Genomic DNA, 19,083 nt, shown 5'->3' on the forward strand with positions numbered 1-19,083 from the left:
GACCCCTGCTGGTCAATGTCTGTACTTCAGATAAATATGCAGAGCCGAGGTGGAAAATTACAAAAACATTCATACCTAGAGGTGCTGTTCAGCTCCACAGTAACCATTTCTATTTAAGTGATCAGCAAAGCCAGACGATAGTGTTTTCCAGTTGAAGTTGATTGTTTTAGGGATTTACAGCATGAGTAAGCACTTGGCGACAGTGGCAAGGAAAAACTTCCATTAAGAGGCAGAAACCTGGGGCCTAACCAGACTCAGGGTGGGCGGCGGGTTGGGTTGAGAGAGAGAGAGAGAGAGAGAGAGTAAGGAGGGGGGAAAGCACAATGCAAATTCCACCTAGAATTTTAAAATAATAATAATGTAATGGTAATGGTATTATTAATAAAGTAATAATAATAGGAATAATAGTGATAGGAATAATAATGATAATACTAGTAATAAGACTAATAATAACAATTGTAGTAACAGTTGTCGAGCAGGACCACAGGGGCAGCAGGTGGCCCACAATCACAGATCCAGTCTCTGTGGCTCTGGAAGCAGAAATACCTGCTAAAAGCGACAGAAGGAGAGAGACGAGAAAGCACAAAACTACGGCAGAGAAAAGATGTCAAGTTAGTAACCTGCATTAATGGGATAAAAATGCATACAGATGGAAAGGGAGAGAAGAAAGAGGTGCATCATGGGAAGTCTCCTGGCAGTCTAGGCCTATAGCAGCATAACTAAGGGATGGCTCAGGACTCACCCAAGCCAGTCCTAACTATAAGCTTTATCAAAGAGGAAAGTCTCAAGCCTACTCTTAAATGTGGAGATGGTGTCTGCCTCCCAAACCCAAACTGGGACCTGATTCCACAGGAGAGGAGCTTGATAACTGAAGGCTCTGGCTCCCATTCTACTTTTGGAGACTCTAGAAACCACAAGTAACCCTGCATCCTGGGAGCGCAGTGTTCTAGTCGGATAATAAGGTATTATGAGCTCTTTAAGATACAATGGTGCCTGACCATTAAGAGCTTTGTAGGTGAGGAGAAGGATTTGCAAAAACAGAGAAAGTAATGTATTTTACTTGAAAGCAGTATTAATGTCATGGTTCTTATGCAGTATCCAAGGACTAAAGAAAAAAGTAAAGGACACACAGTACAAAATAATGAATGTTTTATCCACTCAACTTTTTTTTTTTACAAAAAACAAACAAACACGTCTAGTGCCTTTTGTTTGTTTCCCTGGAGTGGAATATTGATCATCTTTTTTTTTCATGCTCAAAAGACCAACAGTTTTGGTTTGACATCCACAGCTGGGTCTTTAAAGCTTGCACTCCAAAATTAACTTTGAATAACGTTCTATATTAACTGTGAATAAGGAATAAATAGCTTCAGTTATATTAATCTCATTTGTGTATGTGTGTAAATGTAATGAGCGTGTCCCTCGAGATCTCTTTTTTCCTCCATGTGTTTTCTTCCAAAAACCCTTAGACATTAACTATTTCAATATCTGCATATTTGAAAATATCCATATTTACAAATCAAGACGGTGTAGTGACTAATTCGTCCAGGAGTGTTCCATCGTAGAAAAGGTTTCAGTCGTAGTCATCTGGACACTGTTTTCAGAATCAAGACGTTTCAGAAGAGTTGGTTTGAAAGAGGAGTCAAAGAAGCCATTTTTGTGAAAAAAGAAAACCCCTCTTTAAACAGAAATGGTGGTCTGAGATTCAACTTGCCAACCGTTTACCACAGTGTATTAGCACCATGGTCAAGCCAATCATATGCTAATCAGGTACTTAACAGTGATGAGGGAGGTGCAGCCAGAAAACAATAGGCCTGATTACTGGGACATCATGGAAACAAAAAGAAGGTCAGTTTCAGGTGAAACTAGGCAGGGCAAACAGCAGACACTCCTCAGGAAGACTCCTCCCTGAGGGCAGGGCTTAAGTAGCTTAAATTTCTGAGTTCTCAGACCATTTTCACAATTGAGAATGACTTCCGGATGGGAGCCGAAACGTCTTGATTCTGAAAACAGTGTCCAGATGACTACGGCTGAAACCTTTTCTACCATATTTACAAATGTTAATAAGATATATTCACACGTGGGCTCCTTTTTACATTTATCTTTTCTTTAATAGCTTCTATTTTTTTTACATTTTATATAAAGACAGAAAATAATAATGTTTATATTGATTATATTAAAAAAAAAAAAAAGGTTACGTAGCAGTTGTAACCCGGAAGTGACTTAAACAAATCCTTCCTGCATCAAGACCGGCAAGATGGCAGCGGACACGCAGGTTTGTGTGGCAGTTTTTTAGTAGTATAATATTCGCTCACAGAAAGGTATTCAAGAACAGTAGACACCGAATTCGTGGTCTCTTGAGTGGCGCTTTATAAACATCTTGGTGTGCTTTGGCATTAAACTAGAAACTCAGGCAAAATTCAACAACAGCCGCCGCGCAGGCTGTTAGCTCAGTGCTACGTAGCCCCAGTGCGACTTCATCAGACTACAGCTGCTGCTGCAGCTAACGATAACCACCTTGTGCTGACAGAGGGCTGGTCTCTGTCCACAGCAGGAGTCGAGCTGAAGCTTTATTTGAATAATACTGTCTTGTATACTACCTCGTCGGGGGTTTAAACTTACCGTCATTAACTTCAATTGGTCTGAATTCTCCAAATTAGGCAGACGAGCATCTGATGATGATGATGCGTTAAGCCACGCCCTCCAAAAGTAGTAAATTGTAATGTTGTGAGTGCATGAAATATACAATACATTAGTCAGCGTGGTACATAGCTTTGCCTGTGCTGAAAATTTCTTTGACGACCACGAGTTGATTTAAAATCAAGGCCTTTACAGTGTTTACTGCCAATTACCTTTTCTGCAATATATATTTATTGAGAGTAAAATATATAAAGAGCAGCTCCACAAAGAAACATTTTCATCATTTTCTCTCTAATTTCTCTGAAGAAATCTCATTCCCACCCAGAACAATATTAGACAAAACTTAAAACTGACACATATATGTTAAGATCAGATCTTATCAAGGTCCCAAATATGAATTGACAAACATGTAACTAGAGCTGAGACGATTAGTCGATTTGTAGATCACCAGAAAATCAATCTGCTACTTATATGCTAATCAGCCAATCGTTTAAGCCATTCCTCAAGAAAAAAGCCAAGTATTCCCTAGGTCCAGATTCTCAAATGTATAGATGAGGCGCCCTTCCTTGTCCCATATGATCATGAACTAAATATCTTGGGGATCTAGACCGTAGGTTGGACTGACGACGTCACTGCAGCCATTTACTTCATTGAAGTCATTAGACAAGTCCTTATACTAAATGTGACTATTACTCCAGGTTTCAGATACACTGAAGAAATTTGCTGTAAAAGTGACTACAGCCAGTGTGAAAGAGCGCAAGGAGATATTTGGAGAGCTGAAAAAGTGTATAAAGGGCAAAGGTGAGGGATTTTGTGTTATTTAATTTTCTACAGTATGTTTAAAATAGTTGCTATAATCAACACTAATGCTTCTTCAAAATATCTCTTTCAGAGTTACCAGAGCCTGCCGTCAAAGGACTATGCAAGCTCTTTTGTCTCACTCCACACAGATATCGGTAGGTGTATGTAATGACTTTCAGACACAAGAAAACCACACTTAACACAATTGAATAATCCCAAAACAGGTTTTTGTTTTAATGTTTACACTCAGTTGCTAGTTTATTAGGTAAACCTAGCTAAAACTAATGCAGTCTAATACAACAGTCCAGCAATAAATCATACCTTCATGAAGGTTATAATGTTCAGTTTTTGTTTGATGTTCCTGTTATTTAGCCTACCCTCAATGATTTAAATGGGGTGGACAAAATAATAGAAACGTCTGTGAGTGTATATCCTTTGTATTTACATGGATGTGTGTGCTTCTCAGCGATGCTGCATCGCGCAGAGAGCTCCTCTCCGTCATTGCCCAGCTGGCTGACAGTCAGCCTGACATCCTGGTGACCAGCCTCCTCCACTGCCTGCTGAATAGTGGAGTCATCAGCAAAAAAGGAGAGCCCAGGTACTGCTCTGAACTTTATATAGCATTTTTTTAAGTTTGTAGTTGCACCACTTAAGAAATTCCTACATTTACAGATTTACAGAAGAGAACGTATGCGTCATCATAGCACTGTCAGCATTAGACATCTTTAAATTTTCACTATATGTTTGACAGGCAGGGTAAGCAATAATTATACAGTGTAGTGTATATCATTATAAGGATGTGAGTGCAGTTAGGAGATACGCAATAAACTACACTGATACACAATAACAAGGTTTGCACTGTTTTTTCTATGTTTTATTAACATTAAAAACAAATAACTGATTAAATAAAATCTTTGGTTGTATATTATTCTCCCCTCTCTTATGTTCGCCTTATTATATATACAGTAAAAGCACAGGCTCTGCCGCCTTCATCGGCTTGTCTTGGACCTGCCTGTTAGTCCCCAGTGTGTTTTCTGCCCCAGAGAAAAGAGAAGGACCCATCTGGAAGAAAATGGTCAGTAAAAGAGTCTTTTTAAATTTAAAATAAAAAATTACTGTTTATACCCTGTCATACAGTTCTTACTGAGGTGTTAAATGTTACTGTCTTAGTTACCTGCTGAAGTGGCTAATGGATTTGACAAATCTGTCACACAGAATTTGTCCACACTTGACCAGCATCAATGTTTTATTTTGGATGTCATTATGACCTTGTGGTCTGTTGTCCTCTCTTTTAGGTGGAGGTTCAGAGCCTTCTTGTGGCTGAGGTGGTGGGTGGGGCCAAGACCACGGCCCAGAAATCAAGCCTCAAGAATCTCAGTCACCTCTTGGAGGAAGTGAGTACAGTACACTGTATGGAACACACTGGCAGTAAAAGACACATGCTGATCTAACCTGATGATCAGACTGAATTGCCTTTTTGTTTAACTCAGTCATTCACTTTTATTTAAATCACTAAACAAATCAGAGATGTGGGGGTGATGCAGAGGTCTGGAACCAGACTAGGGAGGGTCTGGACAAAATTACCTGCGCTGGTTAGTGATTTTCATCCCATCTGAAGAGCATATGTCTTAGATCTTTCACCCCTTAAAGTAGTGTTGTGGAAATTATCTGAAAGCACTCAACACATAATGACATAACACCAAACACAGAAGAGTTGAAATATATAATTTTAATTAATTAGAAGGACATCACAAAACCTTACCACAAGAACCAACCAAGGTGCGTCTCCCCAAATACTTTCTGACAGTACATTATATAGCGTTTCAAGTCAAAGAACCTCACTGTGTTGGCCCTCAGAACACTTGTATACCATGTTCTTGATCATGCTATGTACATGCACTGACATCATCCAAACTCAATTAAAAAGACATTTGGTTTCAGTTAGTTTTTAATTAAAAAGACATTTCCTTACATGGACCCCTTAATTACACAGTCCATGCAGATACAGAGACAGACGAGAACACATAAAGACAAATGATTAATACATACTACAGTGAATAAATGATAAACCTAACGATTAATACTGTTATAATTTCACAGTAGTTTGAAATTGTCTGTGTTAAGAATCAAATTACACCTAAATAATTACATGTAAATAATAATAATAAAATAATACTAAGCCTGATGAAGGTCACATGGTTTTCCCGCAGCACATCTTACAGAACCAGCTTCTGTAATTAATTTAGTGACTTTTTAATTACCCATCTCCCCCTGTAATATTAATCCTGTCCAGATGGGGGTTTAGACTGTTGTCTTTAAACCTCTGATCAGAAACCATTGCTGCTGTGGACCTGTATAATCCAAAGAGACATATGTGATATTGGACTATACATATAACCTTAATTTAAGCAGTTGACAACATCTAGGATCCTCATGCTGGATAGGTCTGATATTTTGTTGTCTTTAACAGAACCCTGGACTGGTTGATCAATACATCAGCACACTGCTGAGTCTGGACCAGAGCCCCACTACTCTGGCCATACTGGGGGTGTGTTTAGACTTCTGCACTGCTCAGAAAGACAAAGCTACAATAGAGAAGCATAAGGTGAGTTTTCATCATTAACCAGTCGTGCTTTTATGCTCTTCATTCAGATTTTTTTCAAGGAGTACATGGAATCTCAAATAAATATATTTTGAGGCTACAACATATAACCTTGTGTCTACTGATTTTCAGAGTGCACTGTTGGACCTGTACATAAAATCAGTCCTTATGAGCAAGACAAAACCACAACAGCACATTTTGGACAAAAGTGGCTCCTTACTGCGTCATGTGTCCCACTCTGAGTTCAAGGAGCTGCTACTCCCTACACTGCAGAAGACATTGCTCCGGAGTCCAGAGAACGCCATGCAGAGTGAGATGCTTTCAATTTCTGATGATCGAGTAAAATAATTACCTGCTTGATGCTCAGGCAGCTCTCATACAGTGGATTAAAACATTGTCTGGTCTCTTTCCAGCCGTTTCCTGCCTGCTGTCCGCTGTAACTCTCGACCTCAGTCAGTATGCCATGGATATTGGAAAGGCCATCGCAAGTAAGGTCATAATGGATGCTCCATTGATTTAGTTTTGTATGCGTCTTGTGGAACATATTTTTTTAAAGCATACACTCAGCTGTCATGAGGGTATGATTTGTCACAGTGGAAATAATGACTGAAAGGCTGTGTACTCAATTTAGCATAATTGTGTATTTAATTATTGGTATGGTCTGTGTTTCAGGCCAGCTAAAAGCTAATAATGCCCAGCTGATGGAGGAGGCAGTCCAGGCCATGCAGAATCTGGCCCAGCAGTGCAGTGACCTCTCTGCTGTTCAGGACATTGTCACACACCTCTTCAAGATCCTCGGAGGTGAACGAATTAATAAAATATTAAACTGAAATATTGTCTTAATCGTGTCTGGTTTTGCTCAGCTGAATCATAATTCTTGTGGTTGCAGGGTCTGAGGGAAAGCTCACAGTTGTTGCCCAAAAGATGAGTGTGTTGTCAGGTAAGAGGCCTTGCAAACAATTATAATCATTAGCTATCCATGAGATAGAATTGCAAACAGACATTTTTTCAACCTGAGAATTTTCATCTTGTTCTAGGGATTGCCAGCTGTAGCCATCATGCCGTGTCAGGAACCTCCAGCCAGACTCTCAGCTCTGCAGTCACTGTGATGTTCATCCCTTATTTACAGCAAGAAGGTATCGCCTCTCCTTCCTGCCAGAATGCTAGACTGATTTATTAACTTTAGGCAAATTATCTTCACAGAAAGAACACATAATTCAAGTTTATTCCTTGGGCCTGGAAATTCTTCAAGAGACCACAGTGTAATGTTTCAGTCTGGTACTAACTTTTCTTTGTTTTATTTAGTTCACGAGGGTACCTTGGTGCATGCAGTGTCTGTGCTCTCCCAGTGGAGCAGTCGTCTCACAGTGGAAGTTCCCACCGCTCTGCTGGATTGGTTGAAGAAAGCTTTCACCCTCAAGACCTCCACCTCCCTGGTTCGACACGCCTATCTTCAGGCCATGCTGGGGGCCTTCAGAGGTCAGTCACACAAGGGACGTTGTGCCACGGTCGAATATACAGATCCTTAAATTGAACTCAGTCCTTAGTCATGTGCTCTCACCTTTTCCCCTGCTTTTAGGTGACACTCTGGCCCAAGCCTCAGACCTCATGCCCTTGCTCCTCCAAACAGTGGAGAAGGCTGTGGCGCAAAACTCCCAGCATGCTCTGCTTGCAGAAGGTGTGGCAGCTTCTGTTCTTTTGAGTCGACTGGCACTGCTGGAGACCCAGACAGGTGAGGCTGGCATCATTACTTTTTCTCACATATTGAGACTGTTGAAGAACTCTTAGCATACAAGGATGGGAAGTGATAAGGACTTTTGTCTTTTTGTCTCTGCAGAGGCCAAGTTCTCCAACTTTTGGAACCTGATCTTAGATGAGAAGAAGCCACTTTTCACCACAGAGAAGTTCCTCTCCCAGGCTAATGAAGAAAGTAAGGCAACATATCTTACTAGCTTAAAGGCTTATGAGTGTTTAGAAATATTAAAACATGAAATGATGGCTTGTTTCTTTCGCTGTCTTTAGCTCTGCTCACAGTGCTGCTGCTCTGTGAAAGGCTGTTCCTGGATCATGCTCACAGGCTTAACACCAGCAAATCACAGTGAGTCTGTCCCTCTGTTAACATATAAACTTTTGGACTTGAAAATGTCCTAGAGCGCTAATACTGTATACTCAATTTAATTTAATTTAATGTGACACAAGAGGTATTGTTCACATATTTGCCTGCATATTTTGTGTGTACCCGGAGGATTAAAAGGTATATCCACCAAATTATCCCTGGCCAAATTATCCCTGGCAAACACCGAAATATGTTCCTTGAACTTATGATTTTGCACAATGTAAACTTAACTAAACATGCTGACTCTGCCTGCTGACCTTACTTAACATCCTGATATATTGCCCTCACCATACATGTGCTGAATTGCATCGTGTGGATACATAGTGTTATAGTGGCATAGCAATCATGCACACCCAAACACGTAATTAAAAGCAAGTATATAATTGCTCTTAAGTGGTAGCACGCACTTGCAGGCTGATTATAAGCATTAGCATTAACTTTGAATATTGCTTTATTGGATATGTATTTAAATGTTCTTTGAAAATGTGGTTGATCACAAGTGCATTAAGGCCCTTGATATTTTCTTAGAATTTAATTATGCTTTCTGTTTTACTATAGTATACTACTTTAGCAGTATACCTGATGCACTGTTTTTTGCTTTGAGTAGGCCTCCAGTACTCATAATAATATTGAACATGAAAAAAGGCCTCGCATACAATATGGTTGCAATACAAGGATTATCACGTAATTATAAGTGTATTAACCCTTTTTCTATGACATAGAGCTGAAGTGGGTTATGATTATAAGCAATGATTTCCTGTAAATATTTGCTTTCTGAAAGGATTGTCCAAAGAAATCTAATTTCGTTTTTGCGCAGGAAAAATGATTTGTCTAATTTATTTAAATCCTGTAGTGCTTTAATCACTAGTTAATTTTCCCTGCATATGACTGTTCTGTAGGATGTATCATCATGCCATAGTTGCGGTTCTGCTGTCTCGGAGCTGGCGTGTGAGGAAACGGGCACAGCAGACAATCAGGAAGCTGCTCTCCTCTCTGGGTGGATCCAATCTTGCCTATGGCCTTCTGGGAGAACTCCGCGTGGTCATCAACAAACACAAAGTACAGACTGATTATTCACCATAGACCTCAAAAACACAGAGCTACATTTCTAAAAGTTGGTTGTGGATCATTGAATCAGTCAACCGCTACAGCTTGACCGTTAAAAAGATTAGTTAATTTTTTTCTCAGCCTGCTTGTTACTGACTGTATGCTGTAAATGTTCAGGTTTTGCCCCAGGACGTCCTGGTATCAGAGTCTGGAGAGCTGACAGAGCTGGGTCGCAGCTACATTCCCCCTCGTGTCCTGCTGGACGCGCTGTGTGTTGTTTGCTCCTCTGCCAGCCAATGGGGTGACCCCACCGAAGCAGAGAATTTGGCCATGGAGATCCTCATAGTCACTCATCATCCATCCATAGGTATGAGAATGAGTTGCTCTCCAGAATGAATCTGCTGCCCATTTGTTAACCCTACTCAGGTTAACCATTAACTGTTAACTGTATGCCAGTATTTGTAGCTTAATAACACATGGTTTGTTGGTATAGTGTAATGGTGCTCTGTCCCATATTTGACATTTCTTGACATCTCTGTCCCATATTTGACATCTTTCCATGTATATCTCTTTTAGTCGGAGCTCGCTGCGGCCTCTGGCCTGTTCTGCTCTTCTCCATGAACATAAAAGCAGAAGAATTTATAGAAAAGAATCTGGAGGCTATTCTGCCACATCTACTGGAAGTCAACGCTGACAACCAGGTCTGTAAATAACACACACCTCCTGCATTGACATGCGTTTTAAACACACAAGAACACTACAGTGTACTTAACTGCTTCCTGTGAAGAACCGAAGATTGATTGGAGGATAAATAAACATTCTGCATACAGGATGTAAAAATGTGCAGAATATCTAGAGGAACATTGGTGTTTGACTCTTGCTGAGGTATTTTACATGCCACCAGGATTTTTAGTGGTCACCTTGTTCTTCTCAGGCTGTGAAAAATGCAGTCGGTGCCCTCTCCAGACTCTCCCCCAACAAGCTGTTACCGCGGGTAATCAGTCATGTCACAGAGGGGCTTTCCCGACCGGCTCTAGTCCACGTCACCAGGGAGGAGTACGCCATCATGCTGACGCCTGAGGGAGAACTGTATGACAACAGCATCATCCAGAGGTAACACATAACCTCTCCTACCACTGTGGACTTCTGAACTCAACAGCAATTGCCAGAACTTTCTGTTGTCTGTTTTAGCATTTATTTACTTCTGTTCTCCGCCTCTATGCTTGCTGCAGTGCCCAGAAGGAAAGCACCAAGAAAGTCAACATGAAGAGAGAGAACAAGGCCTACTCCTACAAGGAACAAATCATTGAACTGGAGTTACAGGAGGTAAAGTGGTCTTACCACCATTTGTGTTTTTCAGTGGTGTTAATGTCTGGAACACATTTTGATTTCTCTTTGATCTTGCAGGAGCTTAAGAAGAAAAAAGGCATCAAAGAGGAATTGCAGCTAACCAGCAAACAGAAGGAAATGATGCAAATCCAGCTGGAAAAGGAGGCCGCTATTCGCAAGAGACTTCAAGGGGTATGGAACCAAGTCACTAAAATTAGTTCTCTAAAACTGAGCGTCTGAAGCGTGACAGTCTTAATTTCTCCTTTTTGAGCTGTGGCGTACTTCTTGTTGTCACCAGCTGGATGTGGAGTTGCAGAGCGTGGTGGGTCTGCTGGAAGCCGCATTGATAGAGAGACCACCTCAGATCACCAGGGAGCTCCCCTCTGTCCTCCAGGTCCTAATTCCACTGCTACAATCCCCTTTGGCTGCTCCACGCATCCAGCAGGTCTTCTTGGACATCGGAGTGTGCCTCATGCCCAAACACCTTCACTCTCTAGGTACATGGCTTGTCTTAGTATTGTATTGTATTGATAAACACAGCCTCAGCATCTCGAGTCAATGTCTGTTTTTTACCTTCTAGCCGTGCTTGTGGGACATGTGACTTTACGGTTGCTGAAGCCAGAGTGTGATCTGGACGAGGCCTGGGGACAGGAGGACCTGGACACAGCAGCCCACCGCACCATACTGCTGCTGCACAACCACACTGTCCCACAAAGAGAGGCCAAGACTGGTGGTGAGCACAGTCATGGACACTAGTGAAAGTTACAGTTACAGTGTAAACACCAGAAGCAACCACATTTTTTTTTTCAACATACAGACACACATGCACACTTTTGTTCTAAATCATATTTCTGTTTCTTGCTAATAATGAAGTGTTATATGTTGTTTGAATATGTTCAGACTTGAGACGGTGTAGTCCCTCATTCGTCCAGGAGTGTTTCAGTCGTAGTCATCTGGACACTGTTTTCAGAATCAAAGACACTGTGTTCAGACTTGGACAAAATGGCCTAAACAATGAAACCACTATAGGAACTCTCTGTTGGAAATCTAACTTGTCCTGTTTTCCTATTTATTTTAAGGAATGTAAGATTAAACTGTTATCTAATGATTTTTCCTTAGACGTGGCTCCACTGTCTGCTCCTGCTTTCTCCTTTTGCTTCCCTCTCCTCAACGCCATGCTCAAGGAGTCTTCAGGCAGCACCGAGGAGAGTGAGAACTTGATGATCAGAGCCTTGCAAGTTATCACGGAACATTCCCATCTTCGGGCTGACACAGACAGTGATGACATTGTTATAGATGAGGTAGCGACTCAGATCTCCATTGCATTTTCTTTTGTCTGTGATCTGCGCAGGAAGTGTTGTGTTCGCACACCTTGTTCATACCTAGTTAGCAGAGCCATTGGTCTGTAAAAAATAAATGGCATAGCAAATTGAAAAAGCTTTATGTGACAGTACAGCCATTTAATTAGTAGTTTAATGGATTTATGTACTAACTGTTGTGTTGTTTTTTTTTGTCTCAGAACGGCCCAGAACTGCTTCCACGTGTCAACATGCTGCTGCTACTGACAAGAATTATTTCCACAGCCACCCCGAGACTCCAGGTAAACAAGGGAATTTACTGACAGTTTAAATTAATTTCCAACATCTGCTTTTCGTTGTTGTTGGCCTGATTTTATTTTGCTGATTCTATCCTGGCTATATTTCGTAATAATAAAGCATTGATTTTCTAGTGCTGCATTTGTCCGTTGTTTGTATTTACTGTATGTGACTCATTTGCTTAGTTTTAGTAAGCTCTTTATCTCTCATTCTACTTTTTGTCTGTTCCATCCTTTTTCTCTTTCCTGTTAAAACAACCTGATATAGCCATGGCTGACAGAATTGCTGCTTAACCCTGTGATGTGAGACTTTTCATACTGAAACTACTGTGTTTCAGGTGTTGGCGGCTCAGTGCTTGACAACGCTGTGTGCCAGTGCTGGAGGAGGAGATGGCTGCACTGTGGCAGAGCAGCAAGAGATTGACGTCCTGCTCAACGCCCTGCTTTCACCCTGCTTCTCTGTCCGGGATGCTGCGCTCAGGGTGAGCTTTGGATCAGTTCATTTTATTTGTTATTTGTTGAAGATGGCCTATCCCACAGTAGAGTAAACTGGTGTACAGACAGGGAAAGTCACCACATTTGATGGTTTGTTTTGTTCATTGAAAAAGGAATGCAGTTTCTAGATCAAGATGAAAATACTGCTATTAACATATTTAGTGCTAACTTTGGCTAAGTGACAAATTATATAGCCCATGTGAATGTGTATTCCTATTAGACATGCTATTAACACCCAGTTTCTCTGTGCTCAGGGTTTGGTGGAAATGGAGTTTGCCCTGCCCACAGACAGCACAGAGGCCAGCGGGCTGAATTTGCTGCGCAGACTTTGGGTTGCCAGGTTTGATGTCGAAGAGGAGGGCCGAGCCTTGGCTGAAAAGTATGTATTTTGGGGTTTCTTGTTCCTTTCTTCTACTAGCTGAGTGCATATTCTTTACTAAAACTCATTGGTCCCTACATGAGTGTCGTTTTCATCTTTTCCAACAGCAGTCTCCCAAGTTTTCAGATTTTTTTTTTTTCTCCAAATCACATTCATGTTCCCCGTTTCTCTCTTCATCATTATGACACCATACTACCATACCATTATTTGAATACTTGAAATTTTAACCATGCTGTTCTTTACGCGTTTAAAAGATGTTTCATCCTGCAAAATAAAATCAACAGTTAAACTAATTTCTTGGCTTGTCCTTCCTGCTCAGACTCTGGGAGTCTCTGGATCTGGAGTTGGTCCCTGAGCTCTGCTCCCTGCTGATTGCAGACATCACCCACCATGAGGAGGCTGTCCGTTCTGCCGCAGCCGAAGCTCTGTCAAGTGCCGTGTCCCAGTACAGAGACCAGTCTGCCACAGTGCTCGGCCAGCTTACCGAGCTCTACCACCAGAAACTCTATGTGAGACCCTGTGCCATGGCCAAATCATATTATTACTCTTATAACTCTGGCTAGTGGATGAATTTGAGCTCAGAAACAAAGTATGATATTTTTGTATTTTTAATTTTTAAAGAGACCACCTCCTGTGCTGGATGCCCTGGGCAGAGTCATCTCTGAAGCTCCACCTGACCAGTGGGAGGCCAGGTAAATCTCAGTGTTTGTTTGCAAAGATAATATATACCAGGGTTTTTTAACGTTCTTATTTTGGGAGCCAGAATTGAAAATCAGTGTGTCCTATAGACCCATGCTCATGAATGCACAATTGACCAGCATAATATTAACATTAGTCTACTATTAATCAAGCCAGAAACATTTGGAGTTCCAACAGGGAGCGATAGGATGCCAAATAATAGTAATATTGATGACAGAAGGCTGGAAGGTGCTTGTCAAAGAGCCAGCCTTTTATCCACTTTTATCTGTAATTTTGAGACTGATTAAACCCTAACCCCCAGTCCCAGGCAGTTTGCTTATTAATGTCTTGCTTTAGCTATTATATATCATATATTATCATAAAAGCTAATCCCATTATAACAGGGTAAATAGAAGCCATACATTTTAAATGTTCCTTAAGCACCGAGCTCTTTTGTCACACACATTTCTTTGTCAGGTGTGGCATTGCTCTGGCTCTGAACAAGCTGTCTCAGTACCTGGACGAATCTCAGGTCACCCCTCTCTTCCTCTTCTTTGTTCCTGATGCTCTGAACGACCGCCACACTGAGGTGCGGCGCTGCATGCTGGACGCTGCCCTCTCTGCGCTCAACACACATGGAAAGGTACTGTTCACTTCTTTTTTCAGCCAACTACTGTACATTTTGCTGCCTAAACACACAGATGCTTTCAAATATGCACTATGTATTATATGACCATTTATGTCTAGCACTGTACCTTATGTACCTGCTTTATGTAACAGGACAACGTGAGCTGCCTGCTGCCAGTGTTTGAGGAATTTCTAAAGGACGCCCCCCAGGACGCTAACTACGACTCTGTCCGTCAGAGTGTGGTTATTCTCATGGGCTCCTTGGCCAAACATCTGGACAAAAATGACCCCAAAGTCAAACCCATCGTGGCCAAGCTCATCACTGCACTCTCCACGCCTTCACAGCAGGTAGAGTGATTAGGCATCCAGAGTTTGAATTATTATATTTATTTTTCAATAAAGATCCCACTTTGCTGACACTCCCATTACTCTTCATTCAGCCCTTTCTTTCGACATTATCTAATGTGGTTTGTCATCCCTTATCAGGTCCAGGAGTCTGTGGCCAGCTGTTTACCTCCTTTAGTCCCCGCCATCAAAGAGGACGCTGCAGGGATTGTAAGGAACCTGCTGCAGCTGCTGCTGGAGAGCGACAAGTACGCAGAGAGAAAGGGAGCAGCGTATGGACTGGCTGGCCTGGTCAAAGGTCTCGGGATTCTGGCGCTCAAACAGCAGGACATCATGACCACGCTGACCGACGCCATCCAGGACAAGAAAAACTTCAGACGGAGGGAAGGTCAGTGAAGTTTATCCAACCACTGAACTGTTTGGTTTTGTATTAATTTACACCTGTTGACGCAGATATTATGTATGTCAGACTACATCGTCTTCATTGTATCTACAACACGAGTACCAGAAGCCACCATCTACTGGCACTCAAGACAACAGAAAGTATTTTTTTGGGTAAAAAAAGAAGAAACCACTGACCAAGCTGTTTGTCTCTATCCAGGAGCGCTGTTTGCCTTTGAGATGCTATGTAACATGTTGGGGAAGCTGTTTGAGCCGTATGTGGTCCATGTGCTGCCACACCTCTTGCTCTGCTTTGGAGACGGAAACCAGTATGTCAGAGAGGTGAGTGGGCAGATCTTCGGATTAGAAATACTTTTGCTTTATTAAAGAGCAATAGTAAATATGCAAAAAATAAGACAGGTCTTTTAAAATGAACAACTAATTGGTTTTAGAAAAATCGACATTTTTATAGCTTAAATTGCATACAATAATATTGTCAGTCAAAACTAGACCCATTTAGTGCATTTAAATGCCATATTACATTCTGGGTTTTGAAGAAAAGAAATTCTGAAAAAAAGGTGTGTGTATATATACGCTTAAGTTTCAGAACTACAAGTTTCAACCTAACTACAGCTCAGGCATAAGCCTTTACTGTCTACTTTACTGAGGCACAAACGAGTGGACGGGAACTGCGGCTATCATAATAATAAATAACATGAATGAAGCTCAGGCTTTCACAAATTGACCGCAGTATTTTATTTTCTGGGGTTAATATCTTGAACAAAACCTAGCTAACTTAGGGCCAACTAGCCACCACATTGAGTTAAGTTATTAACTAGCCATTACATATAGCCATAACAAACGTAGCCTTCATTCTTTACTAGCCTTTATATATCTTGTGTCGCATCCGATCTGTGGACTGGGTCCATAGACTGTAATGTTACTTTCTGCTGAGATGCTGAAGCACAGACGTTGTGCTATTGTGGTAGGCTAGTTCAGTTTTCAGACACACTATGCAGAGTTTTCATGGACACTTTCTGTCGCTTTCTCTGGCCTGTCTCTTTTCTGCGTCCCTCGCTACTTTTCCTCCTCTTTGTAATCTGTGCCGTCAAATCACACCAAAGACGCTCTGAAGGTCTCTGAGCACACAGCGCGTTGTGCGACAGTAATAATCATCTGTGCGAAACACAGTGCGCTGTATATAGTTATATGGATTAAACAAAGCTTCAATGCAAATAATATGAATCGATGATTTTTAGTAATCGAGTTACTCGAGGAATCGTTTCAGCCCTTAATGTATCATCAAAATGTTAAATGTCAAAATTGTTATGAAAGGGTGAAATTATTATTATACTCTCTGCATCACCCAGTGTTTCTGCATATCCACATTAAAATATAGCAAGGTTGACGTAACGCATGATCCATTAAACAGGATTTTAGGAAATTGTTCAATAATTGCAGTCTTCGATCAGTATAGAATTTGTGTAAAATTGTGTAGGATCCCTGTTTAAAGTTTTTACGCTCTCCCTTCCCTTCTGCAAGGCTGCAGATGACTGTGCCAAGGCTGTGATGAGGAACCTGAGTGCCCACGGGGTCAAGCTGGTCCTTCCCTCCCTGCTGGTGGCCCTGGAGGAGGAGTCCTGGAGAACTAAAGCAGGTGAGGAATCCCTACATGCACAGGATTCCTAGGCATTACTGGAATGTCTTGAGAGGATGGAAAATTATTTAGTCATCCCCAGGTTTTTTGACGTATTGGGATAATGCTATATACTACTGCACGTTTCCTGTACTATATTGATATGAACTGTCTTGTGGCACATTAAGATTTTAATGTCATGAAGACTAGTTTTCAGGTACATCATTATTGTCTAGTTGATAACCATTATGATAATAGTTGTGTGCAACTGGGTAATGAGTTTTAAGGGGTTTTTTCGTTGTCACATACCAGTACAAGGACAGTCACAATCAAATGAGTTCACTCAAACAGTAGCTTATTGTGAATCACCCCCCTCTTTCCTCCAGGCTCGGTGGAGTTGCTGGGTGCCATGGCTTTCTGTGCACCCAAGCAGTTGTCCTCCTGCCTGCCCAGCATCGTGCCCAAGCTGACTGAGGTGCTGACTGACTCCCATGTGAAGGTGCAGAAGGCCGGCCAGCAGGCCCTCCGACAGATCGGCTCTGTAATCCGCAACCCCGAAATCCTGGGTAAGTGACTCAAGAGTCACAGGGCAGAGCTGGGGGGCTGTATGCCCATTTCTCATTATTACACGGTTAGTTCTACAATATTCAAAACAGCTTTTGTTTGTGTCTACTTACCGTTGGGTCTGACCACTTAATTTAATTACTGAGTTATAGTTAAAGGGGAACTCAACAGATTTTACACATCAAAGTCTGTTTACTGGTCTTGGGGAGTACTACTGCATATGGGGAAAAAATGTATAAAGCGTTTTGTGGCTCCAGAGGTAGCTGTGTGAAGTCTGATAAATTCATCATCGGTTGGGGCTGAAGACTAAGAGTTTGAAAATGGAAAAAAAAATCTCTTACCAGACCTCTGTCACACCTCATCTCTGCTTGAGGCTAGCGGCTGGAGGCCACATTAGACACTACTAGCATAACCCACTAGCATAACCCACCTAAATCTCAGACCAAACTGTCGGCGGTTGAGTTGCATTGTAGGTAATGTAGGGGCCTGGTTTTGACAAGGAAAAAGAAAGTTCTGCTGTATCGATTTTGTCCACTGTCCATTGTGAGTCCGACAATGTTATAGGAGTGCAATGCTAACATTTGTACTCTTTAAAGCACTAGCATATTCCACCAGAGAAAGGCTTGTTTTCTTTGTGTCTAGTTTTTAGTGTCTTAATGATAGACTCCAGATATACAGGGGTTACAAACTTTAAAATTATCATCTGTACAGTGTAATGGAAGGCAGTACAAAAGCCCAGCTTCATGTACTGTCTCTGTGAAGCTAGTAATGCTACATTTTTGAGTTTATATCAAATAGATGTTGATTCCCTTATTGAGGGGATCAATTTACAATGCAGTGCAGTCAAATAGAATAACACAACAATATTTAGGGTTACAATTAAAATTATTTCAACTGTCATGTGCATTAAATCTACATTCATTTGTATTTTGACATTGCCAATCAGAAAAATTCAGTAAAAGTACTTTAGTTAGCAGCTCAGAAATGCTGCCAGAAAAGTCTTTGTTTAGCCAATGCCAGACATGAATTAAAACTGTACAGTTATTAAAAATATTAGGCTTTCAATCCAAAAATTGTACAGTTTTAAGAATTACTTTTTTTTACCACTGATGTTTAGTAAACTAGTATTTTAATACAGATGTCATTGTTCCCCTCTTAGCCATTACCCCCATCCTGCTGGATGCTCTCACTGATCCGTCCAAGAGGACCCAGACATGCCTGCAGACGCTGCTGGACACCAAGTTTGTACACTTCATCGACGCCCCCTCCCTGGCCCTCATCATGCCCATCGTCCAGAGAGCCTTCCAGGATCGCTCCACTGACACTCGCAAGATGGCCGCTCAGATCATTGGCAACATGTACTCCCTCACTGACCAAAAGGTACACAGCATTAACTAAATGTGACATTGAACTTAAAACGAAATAAAACTTTTACTAGTCCTCCAAACCAGTGTATTCTGAAGACTTCGTTTTGACTTTTGTTTACAATGTGATACGTGTTGTCGTTTATAGGATCTGTCGCCCTACCTGCCTAGTGTTATTCCTGGACTGAAAGCCTCGCTGTTGGACCCGGTGCCTGAGGTGTGTATAGTGATATATACAGTACTACTGTAATACGTGCTCTGTGTGTGTAAAGCTGAAGCTGTAGCTGCTCTTCTTCTCCTCTCCAGGTACGCACAGTCTCAGCCAAAGCCCTGGGTGCCATGGTGAAGGGGATGGGTGAATCCTGCTTTGACGACCTGCTGCCGTGGCTCATGGAGACACTGGCCTCTGAACAGAGCTCTGTAGATCGCTCTGGAGCTGCACAAGGTCAGTTCTTACACCCTGTCCCTGTGTTGTTTCTGATTTGCTC

At 41.6% G+C, this 19,083-nt stretch overlaps 1 protein-coding gene across 1 annotated transcript in view; it reads left to right on the plus strand.

Moving 5' to 3' along the window:
• Positions 1-2,215: 2,215 nt before the first annotated feature.
• gcn1 (GCN1 activator of EIF2AK4) overlaps positions 2,216-19,083 on the plus strand; it is a 29,400-nt gene continuing 12,532 nt past the window's right edge. The window contains exons 1-39 of the mRNA XM_044198116.1: positions 2,216-2,272; positions 3,336-3,438; positions 3,530-3,593; positions 3,905-4,036; positions 4,405-4,513; positions 4,734-4,832; positions 5,909-6,043; positions 6,173-6,350; positions 6,454-6,528; positions 6,713-6,841; positions 6,930-6,980; positions 7,078-7,176; positions 7,346-7,519; positions 7,620-7,772; positions 7,878-7,970; positions 8,063-8,138; positions 9,056-9,215; positions 9,381-9,570; positions 9,780-9,904; positions 10,138-10,316; positions 10,436-10,529; positions 10,611-10,724; positions 10,831-11,029; positions 11,113-11,265; positions 11,652-11,833; positions 12,052-12,132; positions 12,465-12,608; positions 12,876-13,000; positions 13,320-13,509; positions 13,622-13,692; positions 14,156-14,321; positions 14,459-14,653; positions 14,792-15,038; positions 15,252-15,373; positions 16,574-16,688; positions 17,054-17,233; positions 18,391-18,611; positions 18,744-18,812; positions 18,902-19,040. Of these exons, the coding sequence (XP_044054051.1) occupies positions 2,255-2,272; positions 3,336-3,438; positions 3,530-3,593; positions 3,905-4,036; positions 4,405-4,513; positions 4,734-4,832; positions 5,909-6,043; positions 6,173-6,350; positions 6,454-6,528; positions 6,713-6,841; positions 6,930-6,980; positions 7,078-7,176; positions 7,346-7,519; positions 7,620-7,772; positions 7,878-7,970; positions 8,063-8,138; positions 9,056-9,215; positions 9,381-9,570; positions 9,780-9,904; positions 10,138-10,316; positions 10,436-10,529; positions 10,611-10,724; positions 10,831-11,029; positions 11,113-11,265; positions 11,652-11,833; positions 12,052-12,132; positions 12,465-12,608; positions 12,876-13,000; positions 13,320-13,509; positions 13,622-13,692; positions 14,156-14,321; positions 14,459-14,653; positions 14,792-15,038; positions 15,252-15,373; positions 16,574-16,688; positions 17,054-17,233; positions 18,391-18,611; positions 18,744-18,812; positions 18,902-19,040 (5,149 nt within the window). The 5' untranslated portion in view covers positions 2,216-2,254. The remainder of the gene's footprint in view (positions 2,273-3,335; positions 3,439-3,529; positions 3,594-3,904; positions 4,037-4,404; positions 4,514-4,733; positions 4,833-5,908; positions 6,044-6,172; positions 6,351-6,453; positions 6,529-6,712; positions 6,842-6,929; positions 6,981-7,077; positions 7,177-7,345; positions 7,520-7,619; positions 7,773-7,877; positions 7,971-8,062; positions 8,139-9,055; positions 9,216-9,380; positions 9,571-9,779; positions 9,905-10,137; positions 10,317-10,435; positions 10,530-10,610; positions 10,725-10,830; positions 11,030-11,112; positions 11,266-11,651; positions 11,834-12,051; positions 12,133-12,464; positions 12,609-12,875; positions 13,001-13,319; positions 13,510-13,621; positions 13,693-14,155; positions 14,322-14,458; positions 14,654-14,791; positions 15,039-15,251; positions 15,374-16,573; positions 16,689-17,053; positions 17,234-18,390; positions 18,612-18,743; positions 18,813-18,901; positions 19,041-19,083) is intronic.

The sequence above is a fragment of the Siniperca chuatsi genome, linkage group LG5 (genome assembly GCF_020085105.1).
Source record: "Siniperca chuatsi isolate FFG_IHB_CAS linkage group LG5, ASM2008510v1, whole genome shotgun sequence".
Lineage (NCBI taxonomy): Eukaryota > Metazoa > Chordata > Actinopteri > Centrarchiformes > Sinipercidae > Siniperca > Siniperca chuatsi.